Source organism: Aythya marila (genome assembly GCF_965140915.1).
Source record: "Aythya marila genome assembly, chromosome: 5".
Taxonomy (NCBI): domain Eukaryota; kingdom Metazoa; phylum Chordata; class Aves; order Anseriformes; family Anatidae; genus Aythya; species Aythya marila.
Genome location: NC_139046.1, coordinates 58,944,497 through 58,963,461, shown reverse-complemented (window position 1 = coordinate 58,963,461; position 18,965 = coordinate 58,944,497). Strand labels below are relative to the sequence as shown.

Below are 18,965 nucleotides of genomic sequence, written 5' to 3'. Positions count from 1 at the left end.
AGAATTGTGACCAAGTGTTAAAAAAAGTGAGTAAATTATTTAAGGCTGGTTTAAAGAGACTAAAATATGAATTTTTCTCCATTCATTTCTCTCAAGCTTGTTTTAAGTGTTAGCATCAACAGTCTATATTCAGTGCATTGTTATGATTTCTGTAGAGACATAGGTGTATGCTGCCTTTCCTGGACAAAAAGATAACCTGTCACCGTCATCTCTTACCATTAATGTTAAATTGTTAAACATACAGGAGAGAATTATATTCCAATACCAAGTGGAGCTCAAGATCTCACTGGTCTACATGTAGGGATAAGAGCTGAACTCTTCAGGAGATGGCGTAAAATAGCAAAAGCAATTAGAGTGGTGAGGAGCTCTATTTTCTAACCTCAGGCAGTTTGTTCATCACTTACATGGCCAAGGAAGACATTTATCCTGGGTGGTACAAATGCAAATGTGCAATTCTCACAAGTGTAGTAATTTTTAGATCCTCTTAAACTCTGAGTTAAAAAAAAAAAAAGACACTGCTGTAAATATATTATTGAATTGATTTTTAATTTTGTTTCTAAGAGTGTGATTGTTTCATTCCAGAGGTTCCCTTCCATTTGTTTGCTATAAGGGATGCAAGAGAACCTGTCTCACTTTTTCTCTACTGTTTTTATTATGTCAAAATCCTCTTTCTCGCTTCATTTGTGATCAACATTATCATGAAACTGAATCTACTTTTTTAGCATCTTTCACGTGGAAACCTTTCTGTGATACAGCTATTGTGACTCTCTGTGTTTGGACCAATTTCTATTAGTTCTGTAAGCATTTTGAGCAAGAGTGGGTAGACCAAACATGGGAATATGGCATCTAAACATATTATGATAGTCACAAGTTTTCTTTGTGTGCTGTGACTACGTAGTGGGCAGACGTCACTATTGAGCTGCACAGATTATTTAAGTTTTAAAGAAACAAAGACTGCTTTGCATGGAGCACAACATCCATGTGAACAAAAGTATATAGGATTATCATTATTATAACTATTAGCTTAACCCAATAGTGTAAAAAGATAAACATGCACCTTTAATATTATTGAACCAGCATTACTGAAATTATTCCTTGGCATAGTTGTGTAATCACATAGGCACTGCTTTGGATTTTCAAAATCAGATCAAGAGAGAAATCCTCCCACATATGAAACATGTCACTTTAACTTAGTTATGTTAATATGCATGCATCCCATGTCTTTACGAGTAGTATTTCTATATGGCTATTCCATGTCCACAGATACGTCTGTATTTCAGTTAAATGACTCACAATGACTTACTATTTTTATGCATTAAGGGCTAGCTGGAGTATCAAAGATCTACTCTCAGCATTAATCTGTGAGGAAATATTTATAAAATATACTTCTTGCACCAGCAAGACTAAAAAGCAAACCACACTGCAAAAATGAAAACTAATATACACTTTGTATATTTTTTGTTGTTTTAAAAACCAAACCAAGGTTGACTTTCCATTTAGCTCAGAGTGCATCACTTGGAAGCCTTGTTTTGCTAACAAGGATGAACATTGCATGCTCTTAGCTCCTTTTTGTCTTTGCAGCTAGTAAACTGAGTACTTTTGGATCTCTTCTTTACCATCATGTAGCGTTCCTGAATTCCACCTCCACAGAGCGTAGAACATTCTGTCCAAGCAGTCCATGGTTTCAGCCTACAAACTGGGAGAAGAAAAAAAAAACACATTTGATTGTGTACCACTATGCATGTCTGCACACTTACATCCTTGGAATTTAAGATAGCATATTGCCTAGTTTATTACAGCAGGCAATTAAGGAAGCCAGTTAAATATATTCAAGATATATCTGAAAAACATTGAAAATTGTATTTAAAAAGATATTTACTGTCTACATTATAAAACAAATACAGTTAAGAAACTGTTATATGTCAGACAATCATGAACCAGAAATTAGCAATGACTCATATCCTGATAATGTAAGATATAAAGTCAATATAAGATACTATGTTTTACTGATTAGTGCTTGAATACTGTCCCTTCCTGAAGACAGAGCACATCTCCCTGAGCAGTCTCAGTCTGAATCAAGTTACTAAGGTAGAAGGCTGATCAATCTTGAAATTTAGCATTGAATCCAGGAACAAATACTTCCAAAGTTTGAAGGTAACCAGATGCAAAGATTATTATTAAGTCCCATAGACATTACAATCAATCCTTTGCCAGATCTCAATTCTACATTCTTCAGATTCTACCCTTTGTAGGGAAGGAGCTAAAATATTATCCGTGATGATGTGGAAATATGTGAACCTTTCTCTGTTGTGCCCTAAACTCATGTTGCACTTTTGTAATGACAGCCAAACACTGAAACTGATGTACTTTGCTGCTATAAATTTCCCTGAACTGCAATAGTGAAAAAAAATTATCACAGCACGAAGGAGGAGCTGCTCACAAACTCTTTCCCGTTACACACACAAGTCAGACACGAGCATACTAAGTAATGGTTTCACACTCACCTGGATATTGCTCGCTATCGATATTTTTTTTCGCTTGTTCACTTCTTCTTTTCTCCCGAGCTTCTTTCCAGCGCCTTTTTTCCATACCTGGGCCTCTCAGGCATTTCCTTACTCGACATTTTGTACGTTGGACAGTTTCTGGGCAAGCTGTTCCTCCAAACTGTGGTTCTATTTTAATCATTCTTGTCCTGATCATGTGGCCCTTTCCACATGAGGTATTGCATTCAGACCACTGGGACCACTCTGTTAGCTCACAGTCGATGGCTGCAAAGAATGAGAAGTATTACACAAAATCTGTGTTAGCTGCCAACCTAAACATAAGGTCAAAAAAAACCATACAGATGTGCCCAATGAGCATCTGCATCCTAAATATGGGAATGCAACTTACACCTCCAGTGTTTTCAGCAAATTTTGTGAGAGTACACATCAAAAATGTTCTGAAGCCATCTCTAGCAGAAATATTTTTTGATGCTTTCCCCAATTTCTTTTTCCAGAGAGGTGCTGGCAGACCACTAACCTTACAACAAACATGTAAATAATTTTCCTGTGCCACCTTCAGTTTTCCAGTCTGTATATATGTCTGTTTTATAATGAAAAGGTGCTAAAAAAACAAGTTAGATTTACAAACTATCTGTTACCTGAAATACAAGCCTTGCTTTACTGATAGATGTAGAGCTTTAAACTGATCTGCTTTGAGGCTCTGAGTAAAGCAGAAGAGGAAACAAAACAAACAAAACCCCAAACATAAAGGAGCTTTTTAAAGCAGAACAGATGGAAAAGAACTTGTATCATATTTTTATCAGTGTAGTGCAGTACGCAAAGGTTAGTAATACCGCTGTGTCTTAAAAGTTTTTGTCCTTTTAGTGCTGCTTATTCACAGGCCCTGTGAATAGTAATCAAAATGATATTTCACATTATTTAAGAAAAGCTGAATTAGCAAATTGCAGTAGAAAAGCCTTTTCTAGCCAATACTTTCTGTGATAAATAATGTAATCAGATATCATGCCTCATAAACCTGCTGGCAACAGTGCACTAAAAGTTATCATCTTATTCATTCAGCAATGCCTTAGGCTATCACTCCTCACCAAGACTGCAAAGCAACTAGAAATCACCACCACTCGAGGAGGGGGAGATGTTAGTGGAATAAGGTATAAAATCAACGCAGCTGCCTCCACACCATCCGCTGGCCCATACGACATCGAAAGTTGCAAAGAGACGTAGGTCAGTAAAGAGGCTAAAATACAGTTCAGAGATGTATCAGAAATGGAGCTTCTTTTGTGTTCACTCTTAGAGCTGCAAGAATTACACAAGTGATATGCTAATCTTCTCCCTCCTTCCTTGGGCACATTCTGCATTTGAGTAAAAAAATAGGCTTTATTAATTCTGTTTGTTTACTATTGGGAAGTGAACAAGCTGTTGCCCAAAGTGGTAGTATTGTATCAAATATGGAATAACCATACACCTAAAGCAATATTGGTAATCACCATAGGACTGAGTAAGTTGAGATGAAAACATGGTCATATTCCATCTCTCAGCAGCCAAAAGTGTGCAATAAAAACAAAAAACAAACAAAAAATCCACAGGAGAGAACACTTTCATATTACATGCCCTTGTGGGCTGACAGGAGTAATACACATAGAGAGCAAGACTCAGCGCAAGACTGCATCAAATCGTTTACAGAATTCAAAGAGACAAGGAATGCTCCAATTGTGCCCCACCCCCCAAAAAAACCAAAACAAACAAACACACACACAAAAAAAAATTGAAACATAGAATTAGTGTATATAGCATTCTGGAATTCAGAGAGCATTTAGCTAAAACTTTCAAATAATTATATTTTATAGCCAAAGTTAATCAGGAAAAAATTGTCCATCAAGTAACTATATTTGAAAATAATTAAAAACCCTATGTTAACAAATGCTAGTTTGGAGCCATAGACTACCACATACAAAGAGGCCTTCTCTTTCCCAGGTTCCCCACACTTACGGCATTCGGGCAGCATGCATTTTTCTGCTTGCTCCAGTTCCTCATTGCAGTCCCCAAGCTCAGCTGCAGATTTCAGCATTCTTTGCCGGGTGCGCATTCCCTTCCCGCACGTTACGCTACAGTCGCTCCATTCAGACCATGGGGAGAGTAGGCAGGGAATAGTGTCTAATATGGAAATAAAAAGGTAATGAATGTTTGTTAGACCCCGTCTACAAAGGTATACGTTTTGAAAATAACACAGATGAAAAATATACTTCTATCTTTCATCTGCCTGCAACCAGTCACACTTTGCTGTCACTTTGGACAAAATGAATCACAGGCTGAATGATGTTTCTGCAGAAGCTCAGAAAAAGAAAAATTAAAAGGCTTGCTTGGTTTTAATACTTTTTCTTTGCTATGTTTTTCTCCATAAACATGAATAAGGTTGTTCTCCACCTTATTCATCTCTGTAAAGTCCCAGTGCTTGCAGGGAATAAATAGTTTAAGAAATAAGTTTTGATAATAATTTCTGTAAAAAGCCTTTATTCTTCCCATGCCCAGAACCAGAAATCAAATTGGTGTAGTCTAATATAGGATATTTATTTATTTATCTTCCATGCTTTAGCTACCAAAAATCGTTTATACCTTAATTTCTTTTTGTCTTTGATGAAAATCTTACCATCTCTTACTGTAACACAATATTAATAGACAGGGTAAGGGGGAGGCTGGCTGGTTGCACAAAAGGTGCACCTCAATTTCTGAACTGCTCACGGGCTAAAATGAGAGGACATGGTTTTATTCTAGCCATAAATAGATCGCATATCCCATAAAATTAGAGTTGCTTATGTATGGCTTGTGAATACACACTCCACTGTATGGGTAATACAGTAACAGCACACTGAATATGTTTTACTGATACTCTCATTCTGTTGATGAAAGCAGCATATAGCACATGTTCCCTATGGGATCTAATTTGAAGGAGAACAGGAAAAAGTGATGTTGTGTCTAGTTTAGCTATGTTCTGTGGCGTGATGGAGGAATGTGTCAGAAACAGCCTCTGTAGCAGAAGAGGTGAATTCACGGACACTTACGGCATTCAGGCATCATGCATTTCTCTGCCTCTGTAGTTTCTGCCTTGCACATAGATCCATCAGCAGGAGTCATCTTGATCATTCTGTGTCGTCTTTTCATTCCTGTGCCACAGCTCGCGCTGCATTCATCCCACTCTCCCCATTCAGTGACAAGGCAGCTGCTAGGGGCTATTCAAAATGGATAGAGAAAATCCTTCACTAGTAGAGCTCACATAAAAAAAAAAAAGGTTCAGGCAGCGATCCTGCTATTGGCTGGATTTTACAAAGCTAAATGAAATACTTACAACATTCCTCATTTACAACACATTTCTCAGTCTCTTCAGTAGGCACTTTGCACATAGAGCCATCTTCAGGGAATTGTTTTACATATCTCTCTCTAGAGCGCGTTCCCATTCCACAGGAAACACTACAGGGGGACCATGTAATCCAGTCAGACATCATGCAAGTGGAACCATCTAAAATACAGAGGACCATTTCAATTGCTAATATTAACATGTGTGCTGTCCACTCTCCTGATAAATTGTGCTGTCCACTCTCCTGATAAATCTGTAGCTGCCCGTTAATGTGCAGTGTTGCTTTTATGCCTCCTCACACATTCTGTCTTCTCTATCGCTTTCTTTACTCCTTTCCTTTTATAATCCTGTGCACTTCATGCACCCACTCAGCTGAACTGCAGAGCTGACCACAGACCTCTTCAATTTGCATTCTTCTGCAATTATTCTTATTTTTGACATAACCCAAATCTTATGGCAACCAACAGCTTTGAGAACTTTGAAGGAAAAGTAAGAGTGGTCCCTATTCCACAAAATGTTCTCCACCCTTTCCTCTTGATTACCTTCATCACTGCAGCCTGGACCCATGCATGGCTGAAAATCTTGTGTGTCTGGACATGGCACACTCAGGTCCAGCTGAGCTTTAAGCATTCTCTGCCTCATCCTCTTGCCCTTTTCACAGGTAGAAGAGCTGCAGGCTGACCACGGGGACCAGTTGGAATATATGCAGGTCTCAGGGGTGTCATCTAAAAATAAGAAAAGGCAGTAAACATTAAAGCATGTTATTTTCCATTTGATTCTCTTTGCTTGGCTACTGATTACTTTAGATGTTAATATAATATATTATTTCCTTCTGTATTTAAAACTGCTCCATTTTAACCCAAAAGAAAAAAAGAAAGTCAAATTTGATTTTAAAGTTATCATTTTATTTGTTGAACCCCAAAAGGGTTATCTTCTATTACTTTTACTGTTAATGTTATCTGCCAGGTATACATTTGATGCCTTTTCTGTAAGAGGAAAGGCTAATAGCATATACCAGAAAAGATGGAAAACTAAATCACTTTTTGACACTGAGAGGGTCTTCTGCTTCTGTCAGTTTTTTACTTTATCTAGAAATAATAGCGGAGAATGGAACAAAATATAAATTACTACAACACAAACTAATTTGAAAAGTACCTTCTTCTTTTTCTTCTGGTGCTAGATCTGCCACAATATCATCTATGTTATCAGGTACAATATTGCATTGCTCTCCCTGCAAAGAAGTGATTGTGGAGATTAGATACAGCAAACTCATGTGTATGCAGACGGAGGGGCTAAGACGGTACCCTGTGAGGCACTACAGGATCAGCAGTAACAACAGGATACACTAAATAACTCCTTACATCATCATGTAAGATTTTCTTTTTTTATCCTCTAATTCTTGTGTATTAAAAACAAACAACAAAAAACTGTAACTAAGCAGATGCACTAATTACCAGGAATAGGATAAACAGCATATTTAGACAGTTTTAAATTTAGGAAAGTTTTAGGTATTTTCTGCCACTGTCTTTGTTGGAGGTAGGTTAGGGATTGCAGATTTGGTGGGAAGAGGAAGAATAAATTTTTGTCTGAGAGAGTGTGGTTTTGTTTCCTTGAGGATTTTATATATCTATGTATATACAATATCTTTAAATATATTTTATATAAATATACATGTATGTTATACCTTGCGTGCAATTCTCTCAATGACAACTCTGGCTACCAGCTTAATAGAGCCTCCTTCTGGATCATAAAAAGGACTTTGAGGGTGATCTAAGCTTGTAAGCGGTCTGATCTTCTCTTGAGGAACTGTAGGTTTGTTAGGTGACTGCAATCAAAAAGAAAATAAAAACATAAATAGGATTTAAAAAGAAACTAGTAGAGTAGCATAAAGGTAAATATGGCATTACTTTGGATTAAATAGCTTTCGTTCTTCACTGCTTTAAGGTAAACTTATGTAAAATACTTTACAAATAGTTCACATACCTCATAGGTAACTCCACTGTCTGTGCCGGCGTCCCAGGGTATTAAATCCTGAACAACTTTCTGAACCCAGCCACAGTCCTTGGTGCAGAGGTCTTCAGCCGACAGGCCCACATTCCAGTCCGGGCTGGGCCCAAGCATGGTGAGGAAGGACATCAGGTGCCGGTGGCGATCAACAGAAAACTCAGCAGAGGGAGCAGCTCTCCTGCAAATTGGACATGGGAAGGCTATCAACTGAATTCAAGTTAGCTGTTAGAGGGCAGTGAAGCCAGTGCTGCAAACTGAACTAGTGAACACGGGCATGACTCTGTGTGTCTGGTGTGCAGAGATGGAGGAGCAGGCAAGGGAGAGGACGAATACTGCGCTCTGTATTTTTGGTCTCCACGTGCCATCTGAGGAACAGCCTTGGCACTGTTTAGGGAGGTGTACAGCTTAGTGGGTGAGACAGAGCTAACAGTAACAACCTGCAGCAGTGTGCTTATGCCTCAAGTAGAGGATAATAATAATAAAACCTCTTAGGACACAAAAATTTGAAGAGAAAACAAACAAACAAACAAAAAAAAAAAAAAACAGGAATCATGCTGAGGTTCTGGTCGCTGGGATGCTTTTGTAACACCCCAGTTCCCCAGTGCAAACAGATCATACAAATCCCAGTGCTCAAAGATCTTGGAAGTTTGTGTCTGTGGAAAAAAGCGCTCATTAGCAGAGTTTTAATGCTCATGTAAGTGAGAGATTAATGGCTACTGCCAGTCCTGGAGAGGTCAGCCAAGGCTTCTGCAGGTTTCTGCCAGCGCATCTGAAAGCATCTCTGTTCATCCAGCCTTTGTCAAGCATTCTCTTGGGAAGGAATTGCGCTGAATCACGCAGCGCGCTGAGATGCTGAGGAGCAACTATCTCAGTCCTATGCAAAGAGACATTAAAATCAGGCCTGAACTGAAGGTTTCTGTTTAACAGCTGAAAAGCTGGAACTCTTTGTGGCACTTTTCCCACGAACAACAACAAATGCTGAGTTATTTAACATGATTTTGGCAGTCCTATTCCACCAAAAATTAGCCTGTCAGTGCAAGTTTCCCTCAGTTACAGGAACTACTTACGGGTTTGATACAGCATCAGATTGTTTTGGGGTTTTGTTTTCTCCAGTTTTATGCTAAAATGCATTGCTTTAGGAACATACAGACCACAAATGTTTATTTTTAAATGTAAGCTCCTCCCCCCTCCCCCCCCCCCCCCCCCCCCGTATTCTTTACCTAGTTTTTGGGGGGCTAGGTACCTGCATAGTGCACACACACTGTTCTTTTCCAACCATAAGAAGTTTATTCTTCCTATAAACATTTGCCACACTGTAAAAGTGGAATTTTTTTGCTTGTGCATTTATTCTGGCTCCTAGTACTCTCAGTACAATTAAAAACAAACAAACCAAAACAGTCCCAGGATGGTGTTCTTGAGTACTTATCATGCAGTTTCAAAATGTAAGATGCCTAAGAAGTTAGTGTACCTACTTTCCCCTCAAGAGGAAAGTTGCATAAAAAGGCAGTTGTTCATGGGTAAAATGTCCTGGCCACCTCTGTTCTGGGGTCTTCAGACACTCTTCTACTCAGAGGCTTTAATGCAGTGTAAGACAATTTGTGCAGTAAGAAACAACTTCTAAGAGTTTGGTGACACTAATCCTACCTTTCCCAGAAAGAGATGCAAGTGGCTTTTTTGTTTCCCATGACAGAACTCGGATTTCAATGGAACAATTGCTCTAATGTAAAGTAATAAAAATAATGAATGAAGGTATCATCTGCTCCCTGTTAATACAGCATCCTGTTATATTTATTTGTCAAGTACGTAGCAGTTATTCTTACATTACATATACATTATTAAAAAGCCTACCTGACTTTAATTAACTACAGGACTTACTACCTTATGCGTGTTTCTAAGAGCTCCCTAAAGGAATTCTGTATTTAAAACTACACAGCAGAAGTCTAAACTATACACAGTTAAAAAAAAAAAAAAAAAAAAAAAAGTATTTGTATACCTGATCTTATGTTTAAGAACATGTCTAAGAAGTGTGTTGCAGAACAGGGACCCAGATCAGCTCTTTCAGGGGAAGAGTTAGGGCAGCGTGGAGCCACCGTCTGCTGGGTCTAGCACCTGAGATAATATTGAGTTAGTAAGTACGTGTTTCCTGACGTTACATTTCCTGACGTTACATTTCCTGACATTACATTTCAAAGTGCTGTGCAGACACGCTCTCAGGAATCCAGGAAAGGCAGACACATTTATACTATTTGCAAGCAGAGGGTTTGAAATCACTTGAAGACTACTTTAGACACATTGTAATGGAAATCTTTCATCACTTGTTATCCCTATGATAGGCAAGGTACAATTAAGTCCTTGAGTGTTTTGTTAGGAAAGTAAATATTAATCACGTTATTAAACACACAATTAATTTTGAATTATATTAAGTCCACCTGTAGCAATATTTTGAAACTGACACAACTGAGTAGGAGATGCTCTGCCTACACGACTTTGCATGTACTTAATTGTACCGCTGATCCTGAGGCTCTCGTAGCTCTCCAGCTTTAGGACACTGCAGAAAGCAGCTGTGTTCTGCTCCTTCTTTAAGATTTTTATCCATTTTACGGTATTTTATCCCATGACTGACCCGTAATGCAGATATTTAAAATAAATAAAGGATGCACGGAAGCAAGTTTTCTCATTTTCCTTCCTCCACTCTTGTTTAGCTGTACACAAATGGCACACACTTTGTTTGCAGTACACCATAACGTGCTAACTTAGACATTTCAAAATTTTTGATACAAAGAGTATAAAAGTACGTGTCATCATAAAATACATTTGTTCAGCTTGCTACCTTATTCTAGTTGTTACTTTCTGCATGGACACCTGCAAGCAGGATACCTTGTGAATTTGAACTATTTGCAGTATCTGCATGAATGATGACTTTATGAAGCTGGCAAGACCCTTCCACACATACCTCAACAACACATCTGACTCAGGTGTCCTAAAATTGGCCTGTGGATCTCCCTGAAGGAAACCAGTCTGAAAATGTGCACAAGTGCATGCTAAACCCCATCTTTTTCACTTCTATATTGTGAACGCACCTAATAAAAACAAAATAGGAATGTAGATCATCTTTATCTCTGCTTTCATTGCAAGTAAATGTTGCCAGTTTAAGTCCTTTACATTTCGAGGCATTTTTAATCTGTCAGAGGTTGAATGTTTGCTAATGCCTACAAGAAAAACATAAGGTTTATAACTGAGTTGATTTTGCTGTAAAAGACAAACTTGGCTCATTTCCTTCCCCTACACACGTACGTGCATAAAAATAGAGGTGAATATGGGATGCAAAGCAAATCCTAAACTCTAGGTAACATCCTTCAGAGCCCCACAGGGCTGGGATTGCTGCTTTTTTTTTGCTTGAAGCAGGCTGTACTTTTCCACTGTGAGCCCGATCAGCCTGCTGACAATTCCTGTCACATAACCCAGAGTGAAGCAAAGTGCTAGACAGTGTCCTGCATCCTAATTTTTCCCCATTTTCTTTATTTTATTCTATTTTCTCTTTGCTAGCATTATTTGGATCTCCAGCTATAGGGATGACACAAACTCAGCAAGACAAGAAAAATGCTTCTCCCCCCTCTCCCTCTATTTTCTTTAAAAAGGTTAAGAGAGCACAAACATGACTTTGCTTTACAAGTTTTTTTTTCCTAGGTGAAATATATAGTTGCTGATGCCATCTGCTGGGAGTGGGGGTTTAAGAAAGTCTTTGACAATGCAATAGAAAACACAACTGTCTGCAAGACATATTTTTGAGTGTTGAACCAAGTTTGCTGTGTTCTAATGCTTTGCCTATAAAATGTATTAAAGCACAGCTAAGGAAGGTGATTGTGGAGAGTTAGTGGATAAAACCAGTAAAAATAATATTTTGCTGAATAAAACTTTAGGTTACTTTTAGTTTACTATTTGAGTAGAGCACCCGGATATACTTTATGCTGCAGGGAAACAGCATAGACGCCGCAGAACAGCTTCCAGGAAAAGAAACTGGAGTCGGGCTAAACACCGGTGTCAGCTGCAGCAGTGAGTGGTTAACGGGAGAGGGAAGGCTCAGAAACCTGTTATCTTTCATGACTGTTTCTCCAGGCAAATACTGTGTGGTCAAGGCTTTGCATGTTAAGGCAACACATTCACTTAGGAAGGGAGTAAAAGAGGAGCAACAAGTCTTAAAACAGCCCATAGGGTTTCTTATAGAACATGCATCTAAAAAGTTCTAGGCGCTTAGGAAATCAGTTCCTGATCAATTAATCAAAGCCACCCATTAGTTGCCTCCCCCAGAAGTTCTTTGAAGCACCCGCACCACCAACCAGCTTTTGAAACTGACTCCTAACACAGGTTGTAACCTACAAGTTGTGCCACGCTGTACTTGGATTGAATTCTCAAGTTAATTAAATCCTAGCAATGTCCGACATTTAATGCAAGCACATTGTGCTAGCCACAAAGGCATAACAAGTGGTACTAAAATACCAATGAAGTAAACCCTCTATTTTTTAGCTAAGAAATAAGTTGACTGCATACATCATTAGGTGAATCTTTGTGGGTTTTTTTTGTTGTTGTTGTTTTTTGTTTTTTGTTTTTTTGTTTTTTTTTTTGAGGCTTACACTACATCAGGTATACTTTTTCCAGGATGAATGACCTGTTTATTCAACTCAGAGCATTTTGCTGTTGATACAAATAACACTACGAGCATGGAAACACATTTCCTTGACCTTCCAATTCTGCACCTACTGCCTACCAGCTGCACGTCCACAGCATCTGCTTTACTGAATGAACCTTAAAGTCACAGCATCCTGAAAAGTGCACTGGCTTTGAAGAAAATAAATGAAAATGAAGAATTTGAAATGGAGCAGAAAATACTGCTCTCCCAGAAGTCTGCAACTAACAAATTAGATGACTTATTTAGGTGATACATTACAAAAAACATAAATTCATGCAAAAGACTTAGGACCATTACATAGACAAAAATAAGTTGCATCAACACAAAAACAGAATCTGAGAGCTGCATAGAAAGAGAGAGAAAATCCTCCTATGTTCTGCTTAAAGGCACAGCAGGTAAGCAATTAACCTAAGGAATTTAACCTTAATTTACACATGCCCATATCCCAAAAAAAAAGAACCAGGGAAAAGAAAACTACAATAAAATGAACGCTGAGTCAATGAAATTTGACTGACGGCACATAAAAAGGTTGAAATGTACTTTAATGCCAAGCTGTTATTGTCTGAGTAGCACATCAGAGGTGGTGACAGTAATAGTCTATTTTGTTTCATAAAGAGTGAAGAAAGCTGTGATAAATTCTTAGCCATTTACCAGAGGGGAGGGTGGGGGAAGGCCTGCATCATAGTCTCTTACTTTGCTGTACATCAGCTATTAAAATGAAAATAGTGCCTATAACCAGCTACAAGACATGGATATGCACTCGTGTACACAGCTGGGTAAGGGATTACATCATTACCACTGGCATTAAAGCCACTAATCAGAACAAATGCGGCTCTGAAATAAATAGCATTATTCTGAATATTTTTGAAAATCATTACAAAAGCGAGGGGCTTTGTACAGCAGGTTCTTTACGGCCCTTTTTTTTTTTTTTTTTTTGTATTGACAGCTAAACGTACCTCGAATGCTACTTTATATAACGATACCTTTTTAATTAACATGCCGTCTATTTGCTTTAATACCTTCAGCGTGGTTCTAATTTAACGATATGATTAAGAAATGTGAACAGGCTTTCACTGATAGGAAAAAAGATCTCAGCTATCTCAAGTTAGGATTGCAGTTTCTGACAATGGCCTGTTCCTAACTATGCTTGCCACAGGTTGGTCACAAACCAGTTCGGTGTGGTTATCCCACTTGGTGCTGTCAGCTCAGGCAGCATTTTTATGTTTCCCTGGTCCCTGTGTAATCCCTGAAGATGTCGAGCACCTCCCCACCGATATAAATACGATACACATTCCATTTCATCAAACCTGCAAATGCTTTTTGGTGTCTGGACAAGTGAACGAGGCTAAATTATATTCCTAAAATAAAGACTCATTTCTTTTATTAATTTTAAATTTTGCATATAGATTCTGTTCGCTAGAAATTTAACTGGTAAATTGTTAACTTTAGTAAATTGTTCCAGTTACTTGGTGCATATGCAGGAAGAAGGGCAGAGGATTAGTAAATAGGCACAGACTTGTGTAAAAAAAATGCATACATGACTACTCACATATTACGAAGGGAAATTATTTTGGCTCAAGGAAAGACAACAGATGGTTGGGAAAAAAATATAAAACAGTAACTATCAATGGGAGGAACATGTAAGGAAAACAAAAGAAAAGACAGAATGGGATGAGTAACTTTGTTTTAATTGATGACCATTAATATCGACGAGCAAACCGTGTAAAGTTCTTGCAGTGATTGTTAGGAAGTCTTTTATATGTTTTAATATGCAACTTTTTTTCCTGCCTAGTGACATTTGAATTTTAAATAGAAAGTAAATGGTAAGTGATAGAAAATGGAACTGCCATATGTGCTTGCTCTGACAAAAAAAAATGATTGAAACATTATTTTTTTTCTTTTCCAGCAAACACATATGTTCTGCCTTACTTTTTGAGATTGAATTATGAATTTCTTTATGTGGGTGTCAGACCATCTGCCAAACAATGAAATTTCCCTAACTCTCAATAATACACATAACAGTTAAGACATTAACTCTTTTTATAGGTATGATGTGATTTTTTGATTAGGTTTTACTCAAAACCTAACCAATGTATGTGACTATAACTGTGGAGACTTTGGTAAACACAGTACTCTACAGTAGCATGCAACTTTGTGCTGGAAGAGGTAGAAATTTGCAGAGGACTATGCTAGACTTGTGGTGCTAGTATACAACTCAGCATTAGTTAATCTTGTTTTCTGTTAAAAATAAGAGACTATGCTCTGTATTTAAGTTGAGATCCATAGACCCATTAAAATAGGCTAACCCGGCTATGAGGACAGCATATGGCGTAGAGTTTACTCATCCTCACTAACTTCCTAAAATGTTAATACAGTGGAAATTCATATGGTTAAAAACCTTTGTCTTAATTATCCAAATGTATATCTGTATTTTGAGCTCAACTGAATTCAATTTCAGATTTAGATGAGTTATCAAACCTGGTAAAAATGACAATTATTTTATATGCATTTTTAAACTGTGTTCGCTGAGACTTCAAGTTTTTCTTCTGGTTTTAGTGAAACAAGTACTTCTGCTCTAAAAATGTTAGGGAGATTTTCTGTTTTCAGTGTAAGACCATAAAGTTACCACTTAAATCAGCTTCTTACATGAAAACTTTAATTTTGAAATCAAGTCTTTTTAAAAGAAGTGTTTTGATTAGCTCTGCTGATGCATAAAGCTATCATGCAACACAAATGACTCCTGCACGCAGCTGTCAGGAGGACATCGACACTTCTGGGAAACTTCCAAAGCATGTCCCCTAAACCTCAGCACATTCTGCAAGCCAGGACCACCTGATGATTTGGGGGAAAATGGTGGTTCTTAAGACAGCACATCACCATTGAGGTGGAGGGATATCCTGCAGGAAGGCATGGTATTACCACAGAAAGCTTTCAGACCTCAAAGGCAGGCATTTACCGTTGCCAAATGCAAAGCTGGAGCACTCAGAATTGGTTTGCAGCTCCAGAGAGGTTTATCAGAAGGCACAACAACTAACTTTTTCCCCCATATATATATATTTTCTAGATCAGATTGTCCTTTATGCATTACTATTTCTGATTAAACTTGGGGTTAAATTCTTCTATTTTTGCCAATATTAAACTTCACTGGATTCATCCCAGCTATCTAAAAAAATCACAGAAGGAGAAAATAGCTGAGCTAGACACACCATCGTGTTACCATAGGAACAAGCAACTCTGTCTGGCCTTCTCATTCCTCTCATTTTGTACACAAAATCCCCAAACTTTGAAAATGTTTCTTAGTACTGCAGTCTCTTATAGTGGAAGGAAACTTCATTTGCGTCTGGACTGGCAGATATTGGATTTAACCCCATTTTAGGCTAGGCAGTGCAACGTGACAGTGGAAGATAATGAGAGATCAGGATTTGTGGAAAAAGTCTAGATCTTTAGAAATAAAAAGTAAAGACACACATGTTGTAGTGGCACTATAGAAATAAAAAGTAGCCAGGAAAAAATCAAAATATACACTTTACAGAACATTGAGTTTGGAGGAGGGGGAAAAGTAACAAAAATCTTTGCATCACATGCTATTCGCAGGATGCGTGCCATCAAACTATTTAAAATATTTAACTATTGGGTGCAAATAGTACATCCATGCTTGGGAACAATTACACCTAAAAAGCACAGAGCTACCAGAATATGGTGTTTTAATTATTTATTTATCTATATATTTTTTTATGGCTTTATCTCTTTATAGTAGTACTTTATCTAAGTACTACTTACTCAGTAGTAGGTATGATAGCATCCCTAAAAAGCTCTGCAGGAATTTATTGTTTTATTATAATTATTATAATTAACTGGATTTTTTTAAAGTCTAAAATGAGAAATATTGATTATTATAATAGCACTCCTGTTCCCATGTGAGCAGTTCAGCATGAAACTTGAGATTTAAGATAGAGCATTTTCATCATCTCCGCTAACAAATATTTTGCTAGAAAGCATTCTTCCATACAGGATTATGACAAAGAGATCTCAATGAATAAATTGAATACATAAAACTAAAAAAAAAAGAAAAATTAATTGACATGTTTTCATTTATTCTGTAGATAATTTATTTTCCGTCTCAGAAATGGAATCTTTCTGCCTTTATTATATTTCCTATTAAAGCTTTTAATTTGAAGAAGCTTGCTTCTAAGGAAATAGGTTGGATTCAGAACAGTTCTATGACTCTAGTTTTAGGATTTTTTTCACTTCAGGATTTTTTTTTCCCACTCATAATTAATGGAAGAAAAATGTCACATTGTAGAATGACTAAAGAATAAGTGTTTCATCATCTACACTAGTCTGTGATATATAAACTGAAGTCTTTTTGCAAAAGTAATATTGGCCAGGATACAGTGTGCAAATGCTGGTTCATATACGCTGCCTTCTTCCACTTCTTGCAGTTTCACCAAAATGTCTCACTTTTACTATTGTGAATTGTTCTGCATTCCAGGAGGTCTCAAACTGAAAATGTTTCCCCCATCAGTGTGAGCTCTGCATTCTGAATTTGTTCTCACATTCTTTTTCCAGCTTCCACTGCATCTTTCCTAAAACTTTTGTTCATCCACTTATGCTTTCTATGACATCTCAAATACGGTTAGTTTCAGAAGAAATAATGAGCTACCACACAGTAACAAGTGACCAGGGGAATACCGAGATCTTTACACATTCATTAAACTTGGTCAGATGTAAATGAGTTTTTCAAGTCATTGATTATCAAGTCATTTTTCTGAAACATGGCAATACAAGACCTTTGTAGTTAAATAACTATTATAACATTTTAAATGTAAGTAAAACACTGTACTTCCCTCTAGCTTGGCATGGAAATTTCAATCCGAATACTTAATGTACAGTGAAATTAAACCAACAGAAAATAAGGTATTGTATTAAGTATCATGCAAGGTGAACTCTAACTGATACATAAAATTTCCCGTATTTTACACTCGCTAAAAAATGAAACCGCTGGCCAAATTCACTCAGACAACAAAGTGATTGAGTGTGCTATTTTCCTATGTTCAGGCAAACCCTGAAATAACTTGATACCATTTCAAAAAGACTAAAGGTATAGCTTCATTTCATAAGGAATCTTCTAATTGAACAGGAACTGGAATAGCTGCAAAATTCAAAACTGCATCTTCTCTACTGAAGTTGATTAAAGAAAATTAATAGATACTTTTCAGTGAATTTTAGCATGAGGAGTTTAGTGTGGTACTTGTGAATAATTCTACCAACCCTTAATAAGATGTTCCAGAAAGACTAATTCACCAAATTAATTTACAGACATCGTTGTCAGCTCTTTAGTCTGTAGGGCTCTGGGCATTTCATTATTTTTTATCTAAAGCCTCTCTGTTATCAGAGCTGAAAGGTGCATTGATTTGAATCTCCCTCTCTCAATGCTGATTAACAGCAATTTAGTAGAGAACAGCATTTGACACTGACATTGGGATTCTGAGGTAGGCACAGCAAATTGGCTGGCTCCAGAGGAGAACAGGAAGAGAGGATTTCTGGCTGGGTTTGGTGAACAGGCACATTCACGCCAAGACAGGTGGTGGCAGCAAGGCACTGAGGCACGCAGCACATCGCCTGTGTGGCAGAGCATCCCCAGGATACAGGCCGTGCACACAGGTGCTTTAATTTCATAACAGCACTGCTGAATTGGACAGATTTTGGTTGTGCGGATTTCCCCGGTGCTTAAACTAAACCATCTCTGTCTACATCAGTCACTTACCTTTTGTCCCTGTAGAAAGTGGAGCATTTCCTAAGAGAAGTGAAGCATTCCTGCAGGAAGGCCACATCCTACAGGTGCAGCTGTAGCACGCAGGTGTGCACGAGATGCTTTTGTTCTGTGCCAGGGTCGCTGTGCTCTTGCCAGGGGCTGACTGGCCCTAACCATTCTGCTTCCACCACCCTTCTGCTTCAGGCTGCTCAGCGCAGGGCAGCACGGCCCCGGCCAGCCGTGCCACCACCACACGCCTTCTGCACAGCCCCCGACCCGAAATGCCACCAAAGGGACGTGGCTGGCGTAAAGCACTGCACGGTTTTGATCCAAATGTTTGTTACAACTGACTGCTGTGAGCCACGTCAAGTTAAAATATGATAAGGGAGAATAAGGATGTTGACGCTAGTTTGGTTTTACCAAAATCAGAAGTACCAAGCAATCAGGGAGAAAACAGAATTATTTTTTTTCTCTACAGTAAGATGCCTGGTCAAGGCCATGCCCTGGGCATCCATTTCTTCTTCCTCCAACTGTCTCCACATTAAATTCTCCAAAAAAAAAGTTACTCCCAAAGCAGGTAGCACAACAAGGTAATGATTTTAAATACGGCCTGTAAATATTTTTAATATAGAACTTATCAAGGGCAAAATGCTATCTTTAAGT

General features: G+C 38.0%; 1 protein-coding gene across 1 annotated transcript in view; it reads right to left on the bottom strand.

Annotated features, from left to right (window-relative positions):
- Positions 1–504: 504 nt before the first annotated feature.
- The window catches only part of SPON1 (spondin 1), a 179,301-nt gene continuing 160,840 nt past the window's right edge, over positions 505–18,965 (bottom strand). Inside the window, exons 8-16 of the mRNA XM_082762198.1 lie at positions 7,837–8,038; positions 7,538–7,678; positions 7,009–7,084; positions 6,396–6,578; positions 5,845–6,015; positions 5,561–5,728; positions 4,491–4,655; positions 2,505–2,768; positions 505–1,696 (exon numbers count right to left, since the gene is read on the bottom strand). Coding sequence (XP_082618324.1) covers positions 1,533–1,696; positions 2,505–2,768; positions 4,491–4,655; positions 5,561–5,728; positions 5,845–6,015; positions 6,396–6,578; positions 7,009–7,084; positions 7,538–7,678; positions 7,837–8,038 — 1,534 coding nt within the window. The 3' untranslated portion in view covers positions 505–1,532. The remainder of the gene's footprint in view (positions 1,697–2,504; positions 2,769–4,490; positions 4,656–5,560; positions 5,729–5,844; positions 6,016–6,395; positions 6,579–7,008; positions 7,085–7,537; positions 7,679–7,836; positions 8,039–18,965) is intronic.